We start from the raw sequence: 21,480 nt of genomic DNA on the forward strand, positions 1-21,480 counted from the left end.
AAAAATTTAGGCCTTTAAGAAAGTGATAAAGATATAGCATAGAGGCGTTATGCAAGAGTTGTTTCCCCAAAAAATTCTTACGCGACTTCAGGATGGCGGGGAACTGCAAGCTAGGCGCCGACATTGTGCACCACGGCCATGTCCGCGTCGGCACAACGCAGATCCGCGATCCAGCCTTTCTGGTGCCTCGCGGCTTAGATGACTACGTGACGTGGATGCCCGGTAGTAAGATCCGCCAGCACGTGGATACCTTCAACGCGATGCGCGATGACTACAACTACTGAGCAGAGCTTATACTTGCGCGACAAGAGGGGCGGAGTCTGCAGGCTGCAGCAGCGAGGGAGACTGCACTGACAGTTTTTGTGCTTGTTCTGCTGGGAACACTGTGTCCTTCGCGTTTTGCTCTTAGTGCGTGTTTTCCGTCGCCTTTCCTTCTGAAATTCGTAGCGAGCGTCACCGTTTCAATGTTGGAGCGATATAGAGAGCGAGCGCGCTGAGTCTAGTCTTGGCGCTGCCAGGCGTGCGAAGATTTATGTGTCTCTGTATATGTGTGTGTGGCTGAGGGGTGCTAACATGCAGTCCCCCTATTGGCTCGACTGTACGATTGAAACGGCGAGCTCGCATGTGTAACTCTCTACCTCGAATAATTCCCCTTCCTCCTTCACGGAGGGGCAATCTTGCTTTGCCTCGTAAAGGCGCGTGAGTGCGCGCGTAAATGCGTGTGTTAGCGGTAGAATCCTTCGCGTATGCAATGCGTGCAGACTCTCATGAATTACCACACAAACAATCCATGGAAAACAGAGCAGCGATGAGGGCGCAGAGTCTCTCAGTTGAGCAGACCAGGTCGCAAATTGATGCGCGGAGAAGATCGAGAGGGAGCCGCTGATGGTGTGTGCGTGTTGCCAGGTCATACGCAGGGGATATTTTTCGTCCTCGCTTCCCGTGCTTCTTCTCTTCTAACGTCAAGCTTTCTGACGCATGTTTTTTTCTTTTCGTGTGTGTGAGGGCCCCGGCTCATACTTGATGCTAGCGGAATGCTCCTCCTCTTCACCTCCATCTCTCAGCCTGTACTTCTTCCTTCTCCTCCTCCTCCACCTGTACCAAACTGATCTACACAGCGATACATGCGTGTGCCCACTCACACCCGCACTCATACACACGCTCGGGGGTGTTGTGCAGAAGTCACACATTGGCAAGCGTTTTTTTTTTTCGTTCGCTTGTGGGCGTCCCCGTTTCACGTGTCGTCTCTTTTCTACACTTTTTTGTGTGTTGTTGCGCATCGGAGTGCGCCACAGGCTTGTGTTGTTCGTTTGTCGGCAATTCGGGCGGTGGTGGTGTGCGTGGGTGCGGCTGTTCTCGTGATTCTGCACTGGGAAAGGGAGACGGAGAGGTGACAGCGCTCACGACTGGGCAGTACACAGAGAAACGCTTGTCTGTGCGTACTTTGATTTACACTCTTCCTGTCACCCGTCTTTGCATTCGTTGGCGGCGGACGCTCATTTGTCCTCTTCTTTGCTCTCTCAAGAAGCGCTCAGACGTCAAATTTAAGTATTTTCGTTGCATCTCTGTCTTTTTTCTCCTCTTCAACTTTGCGCTGTTTTACCCCACTCTCTTGGTGCGCCTTCGCATGTGCTTCTCTTTATCTTGTCGTCATTGTCATTATTTCTCCCTCTTTCCACCGCGTGATCTGCTAATTGTGCTGTGTTCTGCGTGACTGCAGACCTCATTCTTCCTTCTCCTGCTTCTCCTCTCTGGCGACTAGCGTCGATTTCACTTTTTGAAAAGTACTGCGCGTGCGTGCGTACTTCAATCCTCATCCATTTTTTTCCTTTTTTTTTGTGTGTGTGTTCCCTCCGCTTTGTTTACGTGTGTGTAAGTGTGTGCGCCTGTGTTCCACGGATTTCTCTCTTCGCATCGAGCGCCTTATTTTTTCGCCTTTCTGTTACCCTAAGACTCCCTACTCAGCGCTATCGTCCACTTGCCGGGTGCTCCTGTGCTCACTTTGTAGCTGCCGCGTGGGCTTCGCATCTCTTTGCTGGTGCCTCTCTCCTCCCCTCCTTCCCCTCTTTTGGGCACAGCTGACGTCTCAGGCACGGTTTATCTGCCATTTCTGTTCGTTCGGTTGGTGTTGCATTTCGTTTTCCATGTTGAAGCCCCCCCTCTCCCCCCAAAAAAGGAGATACAAGGCGCACACACATCGGCGTCGCCGTCGCGGCTCTCCCTCCCTCAATCGAGCCTTTATCCCATTCTCTTGTGCTGCTGCTGCGGCGGCGGCGGCGACCCACACACGCATATCCACCACTCAAGAGATAGTGTACAAGGCCAATGGGCTGTGAGACGTCGTTGATGACGAAGGAGGGCACAAAGGAGGCATCGGATAAAGACAAACCACGTAACGGCAACATCAATGCTGACACCGGCGGCGCCTCCAGTAAGGACGGCATCAGTAACAGCAACGGCGGCGATAACACCTTAACCAGGAAGACAGCGGAGGGGACGCCACCAGGGGCAGACCCCGGGAAGTCGCCCAAGGAGGATCCGCATGAAAGTAATGAGCCATGTGTGTCTGACCCCTTAATTGCAGGTATGCCGGCGACGCATGTGTCTGACCCAGACCCGCAACCCCCGACGATAAACGGCGACCCCAGCCACTCTGACTCGTGCGCCACCGAGGAGCTGAATGGATCCTTCAGCATAGATCTTGCTGGTAGCTTTCGCGTGCCCTACTCGAACAAGGGTGACATTATTTTAAACACAAAGGTGCTGGAGAGTCGGCGTAGTCGTTTTGTTTCGCCGTCGTTGCTCATGGCAATGTCGCCCCATCCTAGCGATAACGACCTTGTCCTCATTTGTATAGACTGTGGGATGGAGATTCGCGAGGACTGCGAGTTAGTGCTGTGCCCGCTGACAGGGAAGTCACATGTGTAGTGAGCGTGTACGTGCGTCTGCTCCACAGGGTGGAAATGGATCCGTACAGGTGTGTCTCTGTGTATCTGTGTAGTGGCGCACTCACCGGTGTTTCACTGGACGGAAAAATGTGTGGTACTGCCGCCCAGTGGCCCCTTACCCATACACGCACCCTTCAGCTGTACAAGAAAAGGGAGTGGATGCGCCTCTCTTGGGTCCCTCCGGCACACTTGCGTATGTTTGTTCCAGGGCAGTGGCGCCGTGTTCTGCCTCGCACCTTGTTTCTTCATTTTCTGGGTGCTTGGCTTGATGTCAGGGATGAACCCGATGAGGCTAAAGTGAGAGGGACGGGACCATTAGAGACTAGTTCGGTTCGCTCGCATTGTTTGTTTCGCTTGGTTCCGGCGTGCTTTCTGGTGCATTTCATTGTGTTTTTCTTGTTGTTTCATCGTTTCGCTTCCTTAGGCTGCGCCGTTATTTGTATGCGCTCGAATGTGTTGCGTGTGCTTTCTAGTGACGTGTGAGGCGACACACCCGCTTTTTTAACTCGTTGCTTTCCTTTGAGCCTCTCGTCCTTCCGTAGCTGTTTCGGTGCCTGCACCATTTCTCGAACTCGCCTTCTCTTGCTCGTTTAGCGTCTCTCTCTCTCTCTCTATGTGCGTGCGCTCGATCTTGCAGGCTGTTGCTCAGCAAGTTTTTTCTCGGTGGTGCTGTTCGTTTGGGGATGCACCTATGCATACGTGTGCACTTGTGCATGCGTGTAAGTGCAACTGCGCTGCCCCCTTGGGGCGCATTTTCTTTTTGTTTCCAAGTCGTCGTGATCGTCGTCTTTCATCGTCTAACGTCGAGGAGCGAGAGTCGGCTTAACTAGCGGTGGAGGGGAGGACGGACACCACTCGATGTGAATATGTCTCTATATGTTTGCCCATGAACTTCCCGGCTCAGCTCTTTAGCATGGTGTCTGTCACCCCCTTTTCCCCTTTGCCGTTTCTTACTCCTTCGCGTTGGATTTGTTAGCAGAGCTTTCCTCTCCTCGGTCTCTTTGTGTTGCTTCCTTTTCTCCTTGTGTATGGTTATGCGTGTGTGTGTGTGTGTGTGTGTACCTTGGGCTTTTGTTTTCGGTCGGTTATGAGTGGAGGGAGGGGGTCACTACTGATGCGCTTATGCTGTGTGTGTACGTGTGCACATCTGCGTTTCTTCTGCAGTTCTCTGAAGAGTTTGTGCATCTCTGCTGGTGCTATGCCCTTTTGGTTTTGGGTACTCTGCGTGCTGCTTAGGCCAGGGCTCCTTTTGTCCCCTACCTCCGGGCTGCTCCTTCATAGGCGTGCGTGTGCAGGTGCGTGGGCGAGTACCGCAACCAATCTTACATACCGAACAAAGCTGGGCTCCTCTTGAGCACCATCTGAAGTGTCGGTTGCTGCGAGTCCACATAAAGAACGGCACAGCGCTGCATTGCCTCTGACAGCGCCGTCGTGGCGTCCAGCTTCACTGGTGTGTTTCTGCGCGCGACTGCGTAGGTTTCCTCTGCAGCTGACGTTCTTCATTCCCTCCTAACTGTTTGTGCAACAGGGGACCGTCGCCGAAGCTAGGTTGAGGGCAGCGGAAATGGCGTTAGTTCTCTCCCCCTTACCATGTGTGCTAGTCAGGAACGCTGCCTTTTTCCTAACATGCACAGGCGGTGTCTCTGGTCTCTATTCTTTCATCATCCTTGAATCTCTTTTGACTTTTCGCTCCCTTGTCTTCCACTTGTGCGATCGTATGCCATGAGTAAAAGTGCTCGCCGCCTCCACTCTCATCACATCAAGTGTCTCTTCATCAGTACCACACGTACCACCGACCCAATTAAACACTATATTGTTTCTTATTTTCCTTCTCGAAAGCCGTCATTTTCCCACCTCCTCCTCTCTTCCCCAGGCTCCCACTGCGTCCCACAGAGCCAGCCGGAACCCCCACAGCACCACTTCCTTCCCGCAGCTGCATACAACGCACTTCATTCTGCCCCCGACTACCCACTTTACCAGTTCCGCCCAAAGAAACGACCAACGAAAAAAAAAAAAACAAAGAACAGCGAGAAACAGCACCGCAGCTGCCTTCCACTTTGTTGTAGACTCGGGGGAGGGGGAGGCGCCACTGGTGCGCTCTTTTTTATTTTTTATTTTTACTTTTTTATTTTTAAGCTGCAGGGGCCTCTTGTGCCTCGTACGGGCTTTTTTCTTATACCTCTTCGACCTCTTCGTTTCACTGCACACACACACACACAGCGTTAGAGGGACAAGGAGTATAGAGACCAAATTATAAGGACAAACGCACGCACATCGAGAGAGGAGCCAGTCAACCAAGACACGCATTCCTCACTTTTGTTTGTTTGCTCTCCCCTTCACATCCTCTCACTTCACCGCCTGCGCAGTTACTCTCTCCTCTTTTTCGCCACGCCAGCGCGCAAACCTTCCGCTATCCATTTCCGGCACCTTCTCCCGTTCTGACTGGCGTCTCCTTGGGCGACATCGCAAAGGACAGATACTTGACGTGGGGCAAGAGACGGAAAGAGGCACTTTCCCTAGCGCCTCCTCTCTTTTAGCCCACAGCACCAACCTTTTCTCTTTGGTGCTGCTGTTCCTCTCTCCAGCACTGATTCCCGTTTCCACCATCGCAGAGTAGCGGAAAGGAAACACACATACGCGCATCATATTCACCATGAGTGGTTCAGGCAACCTCCGCAGCAACCGCCGTCGGGAGATGGACTACATGCGGCTGTGCAACTCCACGCGCAAGGTGTACCCATCCGACACAGTGGCTGAGTTCTGGGTGGAGTTCAAAGGGCCGGAGGGCACGCCTTACGAGGATGGCACGTGGATACTACACGTCCAGCTACCATCCGAGTACCCGTTCAAATCACCTTCCATTGGGTTCTGCAACCGCATCCTGCACCCGAATGTCGACGAGCGTAGCGGCAGCGTCTGCCTCGACGTCATCAATCAAACTTGGACCCCCATGTACCAATTGGAGAACATATTTGACGTCTTCCTGCCGCAGCTGCTGCGCTACCCGAACCCGTCAGACCCCCTGAATGCGCAAGCCGCGCACCTTCTTCACGCCGACCGCGTCGGCTTCGATGCGCTGCTCCGCGAACATGTCAGCACGCATGCTACGCCAGAGAAGGCGCTGGAGTCGATCCCGGAGGCATACAGGCCACATAGCAGAACCAATGGGGAAGCGGAGGGCACCAACGCCAAGGACACAGCCTCTGACTGCCCTGTGAATGCAGGGCACTCAAAGGTATTGACGGACTCCTCGGTAACACCGACAGAGGACCATCAGGTCATGCACGACGACATGGCAATGGACGGCAACGAGGACGTCGAAGCCGAGTACGAGCCGGAGGAGATCGACCTTTAATACTTTGTTGCCATCTCTTCTCATGCCCGCCGCCTACTCGCGTACTTGGAGCATTCTTCATGAAGGGGTATGCGTCCGTCGTAGGCTCCCTCTTCATGCTCTCTCTCGGTGCGTTTTGGGAGACTCATCTGTCAAGGCAACCCTTGAGGTCCTCATGTGGATTCTTTGTTGCAAGATGGAGGTATATGCTCCTGCCGCTGCTGCCCCCCGGGAGCCTTCAACAACGAACCAAAGAATGTATGCAGAAGTGAACACACTACAGCTACCCCATCAATCCATGCTGTGTGTTGTGTGTGTGTGTGCTGTGTGTGTGTGTGTTCTTACTTGATGAGCTGAATCCAGACTCCCCACCCTCTTGCATGCCCGTTCACGCCATCGCATTGTTTCACGCCAACCCACACGACACTCGCACACGCACAGGCACACCCTCTTCTCTACTATGTTTTTTATTTTCTCGCTGTTTTCACCTGTTTTATCTCTGCTTCAACCCTCCTTTCTCGGCTATCATCTACTCGACTCTCTTCTCGCTCTTTCCTCTCCTTCTCCTTTACTCGCCGGCGAGGATCACATTTTTTAAAATTCTTTTTGCTGCTGCTGATTTTATCTTTCTGCTTACTCGGATGTGCGTCTGCTAACGCGTGCCGACGTGTTGCTGCTGTGTCTCGTTCGTTCGACCACTGTATGTTTGTCTGTGCTGTAGCTGACCACGCATCGGTGCTCATTTTTCTTGCTTTTTTTCTCAACTTTGCGCTCCGCGTGCTTGCCGGTGAGTGTGCATTTCCCTCTCCTTTCCAGCTACTGTCCCCCACTCTCCTTGCAGATGAGCCCGAGGTTGTGTGCGGTTCTCCGCTTGGATGACGGACAGAAAGGAGTGACAGCGAGGTACAGTGTAGTGAACCGCGAACGTGAATTCAGTGACTCACCCAAACACGTGCGTAACCATGGACAGTAGAGGTGTGCAGGTCTCGAAGTGTTAGGGCGGGAGGGATGCTCATTTGCGAGCTCTAATGCTGCTCTGATCTCTATACCCAGGGCATACAACCGCACATACCACACCACAGCTTCTATTGTCTTTCCTGTGGTTATTTATTTATCCTACTCCTTTGCCGTCTTTCACTTTGCTGACGAAGGCGCTGGAAACCGCAGCGAAAAAGGTGGTCACTTCCAGAGGTAGCACACAAACAGCACGTAAAGCGATTCTCTTCTCAACAGGCGGAGGGAGTCCGAGGTGAACGAGGAGGAGACCTGCTGTGCAACGTGTTGGAAAAAAAAAAGGTGAGAGACGGCGAGCGGGAGCGGTGGACGGATGATGCGATGCAGAGTGGTCATTTGTTCCTGTTTACTTTTGTCGGTACTCATTCCTGTTCATTCGTGTGGGCAAAAACGAGAGTAACCCATCTTCACCCTTTCCCTCTCTTTTCGCTCTGCGTTTCAGTGGCGTGCGTGCGCCGATGTGCGCGCCTTTTCTCTTTTCTCTCTTTGCAGACTCCGCTGCATTTTCCTTCGGTGTCTTCCTTTCTTCTGTCGTCTTCGGGCATGATTGGTCTGTGGCGTTGTTGTTTTCTTCGATTTTTTTTTGTTTGTTCACTTGAGTAGCGTTGCCCATTCCCCCACCCCCTTTTTAGCTCAGGCGCGCCATCGCGCTTCGATGTGTGTGTGTGTGTGTGCGTGTGTGTTTCGCCGCTCGCACGCATTCATTTCTGCCGTCATCTCTACCAGCTCTCTCTCTGCGATGTTTTCGGTTGTCGTAGCTCTTTCAGCTTCCTTCATGCTCGCTTGCTTGACACTTCTGCGCAGTTTCTCCATACATGAGGCGGTGCACGCCTATGGACGAAAAAGAGTAGTGGCACGTGGCATTCTGTTGAACTTGTCAGCCCATTGCAGCACAACTGTTATTCGCTGTCACACACCCACCCACACACATACGCACGCACACATACGCACACACTTATGTATACAGCTGCACTCCATCGTTCCATGATGGGTGCAGACACCTGTTCATGTGCTACGCGCAATGCCTGTCTCGCTTCCGTCTGAACCGGCCACTGACTCTTTTGGACTTTTTTTTCTTAGTACCAGGGAGACGAATTATTTGTCATGTGCATCTCTACGTGCGTGCGTGTGTGCGTGCATGGCGAACGCCGCAGTACTTGCTAGAGCCTTGTTACTTATTGTCACACTGTTTTCCTTGCTGTTTCGATTTCCGCTCATCTATTTTCCGCTCTCTCAAACTCCCTGATGATGCCAGCCGCTTCACTGCGGCATCAGGGTCTAGCACCCGCTCTGTGGGAAAACAGCGAGCCTGCAGTCTGCCCTCGGGCACGGTCGCGGATTCTTGGTGTCAGTGGACAGTTTTTGTCTGAAGCGGTGCCGAAGAGATGTGTGGTCGTGATCACGCTGGGAGCAGCTCACTTCAAATGGTGCCGACGATTCAGCCAACATACTCCTCTACCCACTGTTTTATTTTCTATTTTCACCCTTTGCTGCGCTGCGGTGATGTGGAGTGTAATCCTTGACCTATCCTGCGCTGTATGGAGTGGCATTGCAGTGGGGCTGAACGACACCAAACGATCTTGCTTTGCCGGGTTCCTCAGTATAGCCGTATCACAACAGAAGTTGTTATAGTTTTATGCGTGTATTGCTTGGCTTGTTCTTGGTAGACGCGCACGCTGCAAGACAATCTCGCAGACTTTCTCCCCCCGCTGCTGCTTTGAATGATTCTTTCTTGTCTGGTGGAACAATATAGTCACAGTCACGCGCACAGAAACGCATTTTTTTTTTTCGCTCTCTCCCAAGGCTTCTCAGTACACACGTAAGGCACCCGAAAATGTCTGCGACGCGTGTGTCGGTGTGCGTCTTTCTCCCCTGTCTTTTTTTCACTTTACTCCATCTTTGTGCTGTTCGTTGCGACATGGGGTGCGGTTGCGTCTTGTCTTGTTCAGAGCTCTTTTTCTTTTTTTTTTTCTACTCACCGTCCCTTTTCTCCGCGTTTTATTTTCATTTTTACTTCCCTCTTCTTCCTTGAATGTGCGCGCGTGGCTCTCTCTCTCTCTGTGTGTGTGTTGTCGACACACGCTGCTGATTTTTCTTTCTGTTTTGCTCTCTTCACCCTTTCACCCTCATTCTTTTTTTTCATCCTGTCTCTGAATACTGAGGGACAGGGATGCCAGCCTGCAAACGTTTACTCTTTTCCACTGACGTGTCTTTGTCTGCATACGTGAAGTAGTTGCTTTTGCTGGACCGCTTTGGCTTTTCTCTTTCACGCTCGCGCAGGCGCACTCTCCCTACCCTGTGCCCAGGCGTGGGCTTACCTTTCTTTCGTTACCTTTTTTGGACACTCACGTGTCTGATTCGCTCTTTCACCATCTTCTCAGTTTTACCACACTTTATCTTCGTTTATTGATGAATCGTGGACCGCTCTTTTTGGTTACGCGTCTGTTTCTCTCCGTGCATGTATGGGTGTATGTCTCTCTCTGTGTGTGTGTGCGTGTGTCTGCACTCCTTCCCTCATAACTTCCCTACCTCCCTGTCCCTTCGTCTCGATAGGGAGAGGGGATGTCATTTATTTCAGATCTGCATGTCTTTTGTCTTGCTCTCCTTCGCGCGCGAGTGTGCTTAGCAAGCCTCTCAATTTCCGCTCCTCATGTTTTCAGCCACCTCTTCGCGGAGCTGAGGGACTGTTGCTTGTCTCTCTCTCGTTGAGTGGTGCATGCCGCTCGTGCGCCAGATGTGCATCCGCACATCAATGCTGCCTCCGAACTGCAAAGCGCACCTGCCGGCGCACCCCTCTCCACCACCAAAACATGTCCTACACGTGGTAGAGCAAAGAGTGCACTCTGTATTTTTCATCATGGACAGAAAGAAAAGTGTAATGCTGAGTCCCCCACACACACACCGACACGCGAAGGCTCCAATGAGGGAGATATGTGCTTGTGCTTACTCGAGGGCACCTTTCCCCTTCCCTCGCCATATGTGACTGTGTGGAGGAAGCGTACCACCTTCCTCACTCCTTTGCCTCCTCAGTGTGTGGCTTTTTTCACTTTAGGTTGAAAAAGATGATGCGAAAGGTCAGCATGCGTCTATGTCTGGGTGTGTGAGGGGTGTATGGTGTTGTGCTTTGGCTCGCTGCCTCTGTGCTCGTGCGCGGTCATTTCAACGATTCTATCGTGCTCTTTTCTCCACCTCCTCGCTGCAGCTAGCATTGCTTCTCCTGTGTACCACTGCTGCGCCACGACTGCCATTCTCCACGCTGTTCGGACTGTTTACAGTAACTCTCTCTCTTTGGCCCCGTATGTTGGGTTTTTCCCTTTTCTCATCTTCATTTCCTTCGCTCGTTTCTTCTTTGAATGACCGGTGCCATGTCACACCATCTCTTTTCGTTGGCGCACTGCTGCGTCGTCATCTTTCATCGTCTCCCGATTCCTCCCTCGTGCGCAATGATGTGTGCACAAGGCCAGCAGCACAAGCAGCGACATCACGACGTTGCTGAAAGCGCTTACAACACCGAAGCACCCACACCCAAGCACTCGCCTAGTTGACTTCAGTGAGGTCACAAAGACCCGCTACCTTCTTTTTTTTCTCTGCCCTTTTTGTGCCCTTGTCTACCAGGAGTTTCCTACGGCACATAGGGCAGAAAGCGGCGAAGCACTGCCTGCGATCCTGTCAAGAGATTCCGGTGTGAAGTGTTTAGCCTCCATGCCCTGCGAGGTGCCATGCTCCTCCTCCACGCATAATGAGGGCAAGGAGCCCCGGTTTATAATGGATTTTAGCATGAACAAGGTGGCCAAGTACTTCCGTCTACTGGGCTACGATACGCTCTGCTCGCGAGATGTGCCACAGGCCGACCTCATCCCCACTGCCTGCGCTGAGGGCCGAACACTCGTGACGTGTAGTCGCCCACTTGCACGCAGCGCGCACGCGCACAACCACCGCGTGCGCGCCATGCGGTATGGCACCGCAAAGACGATGGTGGGTACGGCGCGTCACGTTGTAGCGTACGACTCAGATGGGGAGTCCATCTACTCAGAGGGCAATGAGGAGGCTGATGTCGAGTTGCAGTGCCTCTTTACTCAACAGTGGCGCAGCAGCGAGTTCAAACGTGCTATGATTGAACTCATTCAGCAGGCGGGGCTGACGTACGACCTGAACCGGGTTTTTCGCCGCTGCGTGTCGTGCAACGAGCTTCTTGTCTCAGTGAAGAAGGAGGAGATGCGCGACCGCGTCGTTGCAAGGATCTACGAGATTTACGACGAGTTCACCGAGTGCCCCGCGTGTCGAAAGGTCTTCTGGGGTTTTGATGGCAGAAATACCATCAACTACAAGAGCTTCCGGTCTCTCAACTTACTACGCTCACTGTGTATCTCTGCTGGGGCTCCAGTGGAGGAGGAGCGCACGCGACTGACTCGGCTCCGCTGCTTCCGCTCTTTTCCTCGCATTGCAAAGGTGCTAATCTTTTCCTATCTGGAGGACTTGGACATGGAGAACATGATTGGCATGTTCCCGGCGCTCCGAGATCTTGCAGAGGAAGTGCGGGAGCATCGCCCGAACAGAGGAGCCTGTCCACAAGGTGCAGCTCAGCAAGCAGTGAGATGATCGCGTCGATTGGGGGGGGGGAGGGGGAGGGGGAGGTGGCACACCGACTGAGCGGAAAAAAAGAAGAGTCTTAGAAGATGAGTCTCGTGGATTGTTTTTGGCAAGTGCAGGAGTTTCGTAAAATGTGGGTGTCGCTCTGTTCTTGCCCGTTGCTTTGCTACCCACACACCCAGAGGAGCGAAGAGCGAAACAACAAAGAGGGGAAGGAGGTGAAGGAAGCTTATGTGCCTCTCGTTTCTTCTTGGCGTGTTTTTCACTTCCTTCATGCTACTCTTCCTCTGCCTCTTCCTTACACCGCGCTCATGCGTGAGAAATACGCTGCTGGCTACTTTTCTCCTTTAACTCTTGTTAGCACGACGGGGAGAAGTGTCTACAGCTTTGAAGGTGCGCATCGCCATACTCGTAACACTGTTTTCCAACACACACACACACACACACACACACACACACGCACATCCAGAATCAGAGGAGCGTACGTGGATTACTGGATGGACCATACCAAATCTCCGTTAGAAGTGAGTTCTACCGTAGCTATGACAGCTGGCGGAGCTTTCTCGCTCAGTAGCGCTTTCCATCTGCGAGATGACCGGTGCCTTCATCTTCTGTTCTCAGTTTTGACGGAGGCGGCGCAGAATGTGTCGGTCGCTGCACTTCCTTTGCCCACTGTTACCCCCCCCTTTCCGTGACCAACACACAATTGCGCCAATTCAACTGCCTTGCATTTACTCCGTCTTTCCACCCCTTCTGGTTCTCTCCGCGGATCTCTTTTACTTCTGTTTTAACTCGCACTCACGGATCCCCCTCCCCGTACTCGTGCACACAAACATCTTTACAGGTGGCAAAGATTGCCATACAATGCGTTTTTTTTCTCGTGCACGCCAGCCTCCTCACACACAAAGTTACGCACAGAATGAGCTCCGCACGCCGGCCAATCACCCCGATCGAGATCTTGCGTAACTGCCGCGGGAAAGAAGTCTCCATCGAGCTTTCGGACGGCGAGACGGTGAATGGCACCGTTATGCGCACTGATCGTGCCATGAACGTGGTAATCAAACAATGTACTCGCACTGGCGCTGATGGCGAGTCGTTTTGGAAGTCGCGTGAGTGTTTTATTCGGGGTGCCAGCGTGAAGAACGTGCGCATGACGGACAGTGCACTCGTCTCCGTGCCGGTGCCAGCGAAACGCAAGGCGGCAGGTAACAAAGGCGCGGATGCTCACAAGGAGAAATTCGCAGCAGGTAGAAAGCGGCCGCGGAAGTAGCAGCATTCTCTTGCGGGAGGCGAATTGTCGCCCTGATGTCGGGTGGACACCTCAGTGCGTGGCATCAGGCCCCAGTAAACCGATCTGTGGGGAGGCCAGGCAGCCCCTATGCCTGCCAATGCGGAAGCACTGCTGCTGGTGGTGGTGGCAGGGTCAGGCATCAAAGGCCCTGACAAAGTCAGAGCAGCGTATCGCTGCTGATGCCGGCGGTCCGGTCCTCGACGGTGTGGCGTTGGAGCGACCTGCCCCAGCAAACAGGTCTGCGCCATTCATATGATCGGCAGCGTGTTGGCGTGACTCGAGCGTGTCCCACCCAGTCTCTCGCTGCCTGCTGGTGTGGGGAGGCCGAGCGTCACCCCCCGGGGGATGCCCCGAGAGGCGACCGGCATGATGGGAGCGGCCGTGAGTCGACTCGCGAGGCGGAGGGTAGGGTCGAGTTCGTGTCTGCGGCCGTGCTCGGATGGCTGGGTCGTCGCACTGCTCTACTGCGCGTCTAGCGCGGCATCGCACCACGCGATTGGACCTGCGATGGGCTGGTGGCCGAGTGGGGTTGATGAGTGCACGCTGTGTGGCAGAGAATGGCCACGCTGATAAAGACAGGAAAAGAGGTCGAGCTGACTGTGAGGCACAACTTCACTTGGGTGTAAGGCCTCATAGAGACGACTTCTGCTTCTCCTCTTAGTGCCGAAATTTCTGCAGTGAGTGTGTTTATATTGATGTGCCTGTGGTCTCTGCGTAGTCGCACGGATGTGTGCCACTGCGGCGGACAATGGCGACGAGCAGAGTTTGGGAAGGGCGAATCACTCGAAGAGCTCTTATTTTTGCAATTGTGTGTGTGTGTCTGTGTGTCTACATGGCTACAAGAAGAACTTCATTAGTGAGGGACGTGTATGGAGCCGTTCCTCCCTCTCTATGGGATTGCGTGTGCGGGTGCGTGCGCGAATGGAAAGAGCCGCTGCAGAGGACTCTAACACACTCCTCGGTGTTTTGTCGTCTCTTGTTCTCTTTCTCCGCCCCATCCCTGCTTCTTTCTCTGTCAGTGTCTCTCCACAAGGTGCTCTCCACTTTCTCTGCCCTCCATTGCTTCCACCTATCTTGTTTTTTTTTTTTGTGGTGCTCTTCTTTCATGTGGGACTCATCATGCAATGGACTCACCCACACATTGCCCATTCATGCACCCACGTGCCCCTCACTCTGTCTTGGGCAAGAGGACACCTTAGAACTACACGTGAGAGCGTGTTTTGTTGTTTTTCTTGGAGTGTGTGTGTGTGTCTCTGTGTGTGTGTGTGCTTGTCAGTGCATGACTGGTGCGGTACAGTGTGGGTGTTGCCTCCTGCGCTCCGCTCCCCCCACAAGAGAGGGAAGCGCACCGCTTGTGCGTCTGTGGCTTTGTATATGCGTGTGTGTGTGTGTACGCGTGTACGTCTGATCTGAGTCCGATATCGACAATTGAAGGGCGTATCTGCTTATTTCTTTGTTCTTTCTTTCCCTATTCTCCTTCCTGCTCGTGCGTACTCTTGCACGCTGTGAGTTGTCTCTGCCCTCCCTCCCTCCCTCCGACTGCGTTTGTGCTTCTGCAAGCGTGGAGAGCGCAAGTCAGCGGAGGTGAAGGAAAAAAAGGTGCTGTGTAATGCTAGGTAGTAGCCGACACACTCTCGTGAGCACAACTTGTGGCCTGCACGGCCTCCCCCTTAGCCAGCAAAGCAACAGCAGCAACACGAGAGTCTCTGCGAGCGGCGAGCATCACGGAATGAACCCGGTTACTGGTAGCATTCCCGGGGTTACGAATGGTGCGTCGATGATATCGCCAACGTTTCCGTCACCTCATAGCCTGTACAGTTCGCAGCACCACATGGATGTGTACCGTACCAACGGCAGCCTTTCGATGACGGCGGACCCGTTCCCCGCGACGCCGTACACACCCATCAGTAGTCTCTTCATGTCTCCCTCCGTGCGCAACTCGCTAACCACCCCGCACTCGGTGCGGCCGCGTCGCCCGGTCACACACGTCACGTCATCGAAGTTCTCCATGTACACCACCATCTACAACCTGGAGTCGGAGCCGAAGGCGAGTGTGATGATGCCCAAGGTGCGCATGCAGGTATACCAGACGAGTGCGCGGTACACCGGCAAAGACATTCTCCTGCGTCGGCTGGTGAACGTTCTGGTGAAGGAGGAGGAGTGTGCGGCCGTGAAAGAGGCGTTGCGGCAGTACCGGCACCCCAACCTGGTGCCACTGACGAACCTCTTCGCTACCGAGGAATTCGTGATGGGCAGCACTGACGTGATCATGGAGTACCGCTACATCTCAGGGGCAAAGGGCTTGCAGGAGGCCTTCTTTACGGAGGGACGTCGCGCGACGGAGGGGCTGCTGTGGTCCTTCACGTGCCAGCTCGTAGGCCTACTCCGCTCCTTCCACGAGACCCTCATCCCGTTGCACGGCTTGCACTGGTCAAAGATCATCTACGTCGAGACGACCGGCCGATTCTACTTCACCGGCTTGGGACTGACTGACCTACTAGAACCGCGCAGCGCGACGGTGCAGCAGCACATTTTCATGAAGCAAGACATACAAGCCCTCGGCTTCATCCTCTTTCAGCTCGCCTCTCGGAACCTCAACGTCAAGCTGGAGACTTTCACAAACAAGCAGCCGCTGCCCGGCTTCTCACAAAGCTTCTGGGAGCTAATCAAGACATGCTTGGAGGGACACGCCGACTCGGCGCAGCTGTGTCACGCACTTGGTGAGCGCATGTCGATGGAGGTGGGCCACCAGGAGGGACACACAGACTTCCTCATGTCTCAGTGCCAGAAGGAGATGCACAACGGTCGTGTGATGCGCCTGCTCATCAAGCTGAGCTTTGCTTTAGAGTCGCCCGCTGAGGTACACGAGTATACATCGGAGAATCAGCGCTACGTTCTGCGCCTTTTCAACCAGTTCCTGTTCAACCAGGTGGATGAGCAGAACCGGGTGAACGTGGACTGGGGCCATGTGTACCACTGCCTCAACAAGCTGGACATTGGCTCTGACGAGACGATCCAACTGATCGGTACGGACACCAGCAACACGGTGCTGGTCGTGAGCTACGCTGATTTGCGTGCCATGCTCGACAGTGTTTTTGATCGTGTGCAGCAGGTGGCGCAGATGACGACGGACGTTGATCCGCAGAGGTACACCATGTCCCCTGGTAGCATATAGGTGCCACAGGGCCGAGGATCGCGACGTGGATGCGTCGGCTTGCGCTTTGTATGTATGCGCGTGTGGTCCCCAATCGTCTGTGTGTTTGTGTGCGGCGTGGGACACGCTTCTCATCTTTTTCTTCTGTTCTCCTCTCCCTCGTTGCGCTTTGCGGTCGTTTTCGGTATTTCCGGCACGTGCTGGTCATGTTTGTTTGCGTGCCTGTGCGCACGAGGGGGGAGGGTGGGAGACGAACGGATCGGCACGCCCACACACACACACACAGGCAGGCCCAAGTCCGCCTGTGTGTGTGTGTGTGGGCGTGCCTTCTTCGATTCTCCTGTGTTCGCTCTTCTTTTTGTTGTTGATGTTGTTGGTTCTTTTGCCCGTCTCACGGAGAGGGTGTATGTGTGTGTGTGTGTGTGTGTGTGTTGGCATGAGGGAGATGCGCCCTCTCTTCTTACATCAACGGATGGGGTTCTTCTACTACTAGTGTTTCTGTGGTGGTTGGTAGAAGTGCTTGTACATTGAAAACATGGAGATGCTGTTAGCAGAGAGAGAGAAGCATTTGAGTTCACAACCTGGTCTGTGCTCTATCATTCGCACGTCATAAGCGCACCGCGTGTATTCGAGTCTCCGCTATACCTATGAAGGATGCCTGAAAGGCAAAGACTTGAATCCTCGCGGTGCGAGCATGCGCGTGTGTACGTCTGATGTTAGCCTAGGCGCGCATGGCGTTGCGTCTCGTCAGGGAGGGAGGAAGGGGGGCCTCTGTTTGTGTGTGTGCGCTGCTTTTTTGTTTCCTTCCAGGTTAATTGCCTCTCTCGCCTTCTCTTTTCGTTCTCTGGCGCACTCGTTTCTCCCTCCTTCCCTCCCTCTCTCTGTGAGTGCGTCCGTCGCCGTGGACGGCGAGTATGGATACCGGTGCTTTTGGGTTTCTCTGTTTTCTTCGCCTTTTCGCTGTTGCTCTTGCTCTTTTTTTTTTTCGGACTTACACCGCTAACACGACCTATGTATATGTGCCCGTGTGCTGTAGTGCGTGTCCGTGCCTGTGCTTTGTCTGCCCGTTTTGTACGTTCCTGTATGCACTTGTGTGTGTGTGTGTGTGTGTGTGTGTGTGTGTGTTTCGACTGCCTTTCCACTGTTATGTTTCTGTTTTTCGCTTTGGTTCTCTCGTCGTTGCCCTTCTCTCTCTCTCTCTCCGTCTCTCATCCTCGCCCCTTTGGACATCTTTGTACTCCTTTCTCGACCTTCTCACCTCAAGTCACTCCATCACTGCCCCCCCTACTTCTCTCCCTTGATCGCTCGCTTCGTGTAAGCCCTGGTCACTCCACGCCTTGCGACTTCGCTTTCCCATATCTATATATCTGGACACTAACCGAGGTAGCACGGCAGGCGAAGCCGTTGCAGAAGGTCTCTAGCGGTTTGTGTAGGACAGGCCAGCAACTAGGTTGAGCACAGATACAGAGAAAAGCGTGAGGTGGAGAGCGAGTGGGCGGGGGTAGAGTTGACCATAGAACGAAGGCGTGAAAGGAGGGCGAGGAATGACGAGAGGAGACAGGGAAGACTTTAACAACGCCAACGCGCAACAACAAACAACAAACAAACAAAGACACGACAACAACTAAAAAACAGCAAGTCAAGACTATCGAGGGGGCATGCCGTTGCCCTTTTCGTCGTCCTACGAGGCCTGCCGCCGCTGTCACCGTCGTACTGGCATCCTGCGTCTCCCCCGTTGGTCTTGTTTCCCTAGCCTGCTCCTCGTTGCGTCGATTCTGAGATGTGCAAAAGTGAGTGGAGCGGCACTTCAACTTTTCTTCTCCATCTCCTGCGATGCTCATGTGCACTAGTGATGTGGAGAGGGAGGTTGTAGTTATTCTAAACAACGACATCTCACTCACTCAGGACATGGCTACGTAGGCAGTGGTGCAGAGGGTTTTGGTAGCGAGGCTCGCTTCTGTATGCAGGTATGCGTTTGCGATCGTGTACTGATCGTAGGTGCTATGCACCGACTCACACGCACAGCCTCACTCTCAGAGATGCGCGCTACGGCGGGGACCCTTGATACGCCATGCTGTGCGCCTGCTGTAAAAAACAAGTTTCTCTCGCTGTGCATTTTGACGTGCAAGAAATTCCAACAACACACCTCTGTCACTCCCTCTACTTTCATTTCCCTTCTTACCTCTCCGTGAGTGTCTGTGCCTCAGTATACTTCTCTCTCTCTCTCTGTGTTGTCTTTGTTCTCTCTCGCCGAGAGTCGCGTCCTCAAACTCTGCGTCCGCATTCGAATGGCACCGCGGACCGAAAATTGCGCTGGCGTTTCGTGCCTTTTCTGCTGAGTGTTTTGTTTGTGCATCCCTTTCGTGTTTTCCCCTTTTCCCTTCTCCCTCTGCCGTTACAGAGATAACACAGTCTATTTTTTTTTTTGTCTTCTTCAGCCGACGCCCTCTACTTCCTTCGACGCGTTTCTCGCTTTCAAACGCAAGAGGCAGCAGCAAGGCCAGATGGCGGACATGACCAATAGCGTGATCGTGGCCTCCTGCAAGGCCAATGGGGGCTACGCCGCGCCGCACCTCAACGACCAGCTCTTTCTTCACTGCCGTGGTTTCACTGCGATCCAGAACCTGGAGCCGTACACGGACTTGAAGGTGCTGTGGCTGGAGCAGAACGCGCTTTCTGAGCTTAGCGGCCTAACGAGTCAAAAAGACAGCCTTGTCTCGCTCTTCGTGCAGAACAACTTCATCCGGTCACTCTCTTCATTGACGACAACTCTCCACGGACTGCGCGTCCTGAACGTGTCGCACAACTACTTGACTTCTCTGCGCGGCATTGCTGCGGGATGTCCGTCGCTGGAGACCCTGCAGGCGTCCCATAACCAACTCACCTCTCTCGAAGTCTGCGAGGAGCTCTGGCAGTTGGCTGGTAGCCTCACCAGCGTCGACTTGTCTTTTAACCGCATCGAGGCTTCCCGCGAGCCGGCCGGCAGTGCCACCGCAAACCCTGTCACTACCGTCGCCACGACAACAGCGAGAGAGTTAGAAGACACTGCAGCCGCTGATGATGTTCGCATCGTCGACGCTGCAGACACCGGCGCCGTCTTATCCGCCGCTATGCCGCCCACGGTGGTTGCGCTGCCTAAGCCGGACCCGCTTGCCATCGCGCAGTTCTTTCAGCACCTCCCACTGGTCAGCGTCATCTATCTCCAAGGCAACGGACTGTCCCACCGCTTGCGTCACTATCGGCGCAACATGATCCTACATCTGCCTGCCCTCACCTACCTCGATGAGCGCCCCGTGTTCCCAGAGGAGCGTCGTGTGGTGGAGGCGTGGGGACGCTGCGGGGACGCGGGCGAGGCGTCCGAGCGTGCCGCGATCCGCGAAGAGAAGCGTGCACATCTCACCCAGTGCGTGACGCTGCTGACGGAGCAGCGTGAGGAGCAGCGGGTCGTGCGGGATCGTCTGACACAGCAGTTGGACCTGCGCTGCGCACAGGAGCTAGAGGAGCTGAAACAGCGGCGACGCCGCGACCGCGACAACCGCGTCGCCATAGACGCTGAGGAAGGTGTTGCCCGTGATGCTTTGGAGAAGGCAGAGCAGGAGGCTCGTTGGGATACCGAGGAGTTCTTCCAGGAGGCTCACAAGCTGCTGTCAGTGACCGAGACGGCGCACCGCCGCGCCCACGAGCAGCGCGTGGCTGTGGCAGCAGCTGTTCAGGCGGCGGCGCAGGAGGCGGTAGCAGAGCGCAAGGCGGAGGATGGTGCTGGCAGCGGCGATGCTGATAGCGACACTGCCGGTGTCTCCACGACTGCCGCCCTAAAGGTGCTCGAGAACGCGGCATCGCACTCGTCTGGTGGGCTCTCCTTCACCTGCTGCAACAGCGATGCCACCGACCCAATTGCGATGTCACCCGAGGCACCTCTCCCCCCACAGTTCGGCGCCCTTGCCGAGCTTCTGCGGTTGGATGATGACGTTTTGAAGGAGATGGAGATGGAAATTGAGAACGTGCTTCATGACATCAGCTCCAGTGCACTCCTCGCCAAGCCCATATCGGCCCCCCAGGATGCTGGGTCAGCGGAGCTAAGCGATAGCCCCGCCATATTCTCAAGTCGCCAGGTGACGGACCGCACCACGTTACGGATGGAGAAGAATGTGCGCGCTGCGGTAGGTCGCGTGTCGAACCAGCTACGGGCACAGCAGCAGCGTCGCAGCTCTAGGATGCAGCAGGAGACGTGGGAACGCTTTGAGGAGTGGAAGGCGCGCCGGACCTCTCAGCAGTGGAAGTCGTAAGACGAGGGATAACAGGAAGTGACCGATTCTTCTGCGCTGTATTTTATTACTCTGCTCCAACCTGTTCTTCCTCCCCCATAAACCGTGCCACGATGCTTCTCGGTGTTTTCTTCCCTTGTGAGTATCCCTCTAAATTGCCTCCTTGGTGATCTTTTTCTTCTCCGCATGATGTACATTAGCCACCGCTGCGCTGCGCATTGAATAGGATGAGGCTAATCTTACAGCTTTTTCTTACTCGATTCTTCGTTGTGGAGTCTCGCGCTGACTGCGTAGCGTGGGAGGGAGGTGGGGAGGGGGGGGGTTCTACTGTGTGCGCGTTTGAAAGGAGTCTGGGAAGGAGGAAGGGATTGTGGTGGTGCAGACGTGCGCCATATACTGGCGCTTCCAGCCATAGCCCTTCACCTCCCACCGAAGCGCCTTCTGTGATGGTTGCCGCCGTCTCGCATGTAGTTGGTCATTTGGTTACTGCAATAGATAAAAGGGGATCAGTGCACCTGCCCCACCTGCGTCCCCTTCATCTTCTCCATCCTCTTTCTTCTGCGTACTCACACACACATACACGAGTGCAACACTGCTTATCACTCATGACACGTTCCGCAAAGAGGATAGAGGCAGCACAAGACCATGCGAACGTGAGGGAAGCATCGTGTGTATCGAATGTGTCTTTGCCCCACATGCACGTGTTGGACGTGAGAGACGGAGAAGGGGCGAGACAAGGCCCATTTTCCTGTCCCTGCTGTTCGCGTTTCGAGAGAAGAACACCGTGGCTTCCTGCGTGAGCCAGCGTACGCCTGGTTGCATCTTCGCTCTTTCTACCCTTCAAGGTTTACGTCACGTTGGTTCTCGCATGAAGCGTACTGTGG

General features: G+C 54.1%; 6 protein-coding genes across 6 annotated transcripts; all 6 read left to right on the plus strand.

Moving 5' to 3' along the window:
• Positions 1-92: 92 nt before the first annotated feature.
• Positions 93-284, plus strand: LBRM_32_0770 (conserved hypothetical protein; the record flags this gene model as incomplete). Its single annotated transcript, XM_001567384.2, has 1 exon — positions 93-284. One exon carries the CDS (start codon positions 93-95, stop codon positions 282-284), a length of 192 nt encoding a protein of 63 aa, XP_001567434.2.
• Positions 285-5,601: 5,317 nt separating this feature from the next.
• Positions 5,602-6,303, plus strand: LBRM_32_0780 (putative ubiquitin carrier protein 4; the record flags this gene model as incomplete). Its single annotated transcript, XM_001567385.1, has 1 exon — positions 5,602-6,303. The coding sequence occupies one exon, from the start codon at positions 5,602-5,604 to the stop codon at positions 6,301-6,303; it is 702 nt and encodes a 233-aa protein (XP_001567435.1).
• Positions 6,304-10,998: 4,695 nt separating this feature from the next.
• Positions 10,999-11,895, plus strand: LBRM_32_0790 (conserved hypothetical protein; the record flags this gene model as incomplete). Its single annotated transcript, XM_001567386.1, has 1 exon — positions 10,999-11,895. The coding sequence occupies one exon, from the start codon at positions 10,999-11,001 to the stop codon at positions 11,893-11,895; it is 897 nt and encodes a 298-aa protein (XP_001567436.1).
• Positions 11,896-12,805: 910 nt separating this feature from the next.
• On the plus strand, positions 12,806-13,156 carry LBRM_32_0800 (U6 snRNA-associated Sm-like protein LSm4p; the record flags this gene model as incomplete). The annotated part of the gene is made up of 1 exon (XM_001567387.1): positions 12,806-13,156. The coding sequence occupies one exon, from the start codon at positions 12,806-12,808 to the stop codon at positions 13,154-13,156; it is 351 nt and encodes a 116-aa protein (XP_001567437.1).
• A 1,750-nt stretch (positions 13,157-14,906) lies between these two features.
• LBRM_32_0810 (conserved hypothetical protein) lies at positions 14,907-16,352 on the plus strand (the record flags this gene model as incomplete). Its single annotated transcript, XM_001567388.1, has 1 exon — positions 14,907-16,352. The coding sequence occupies one exon, from the start codon at positions 14,907-14,909 to the stop codon at positions 16,350-16,352; it is 1,446 nt and encodes a 481-aa protein (XP_001567438.1).
• Positions 16,353-18,835: 2,483 nt separating this feature from the next.
• Positions 18,836-20,617, plus strand: LBRM_32_0820 (conserved hypothetical protein; the record flags this gene model as incomplete). The annotated part of the gene is made up of 1 exon (XM_001567389.2): positions 18,836-20,617. The coding sequence occupies one exon, from the start codon at positions 18,836-18,838 to the stop codon at positions 20,615-20,617; it is 1,782 nt and encodes a 593-aa protein (XP_001567439.1).
• Positions 20,618-21,480: the final 863 nt, after the last annotated feature.

This window comes from Leishmania braziliensis, chromosome 32 (genome assembly GCF_000002845.2).
Source record: "Leishmania braziliensis MHOM/BR/75/M2904 complete genome, chromosome 32".
Classification (NCBI taxonomy): Eukaryota; Euglenozoa; class Kinetoplastea; order Trypanosomatida; family Trypanosomatidae; genus Leishmania; species Leishmania braziliensis.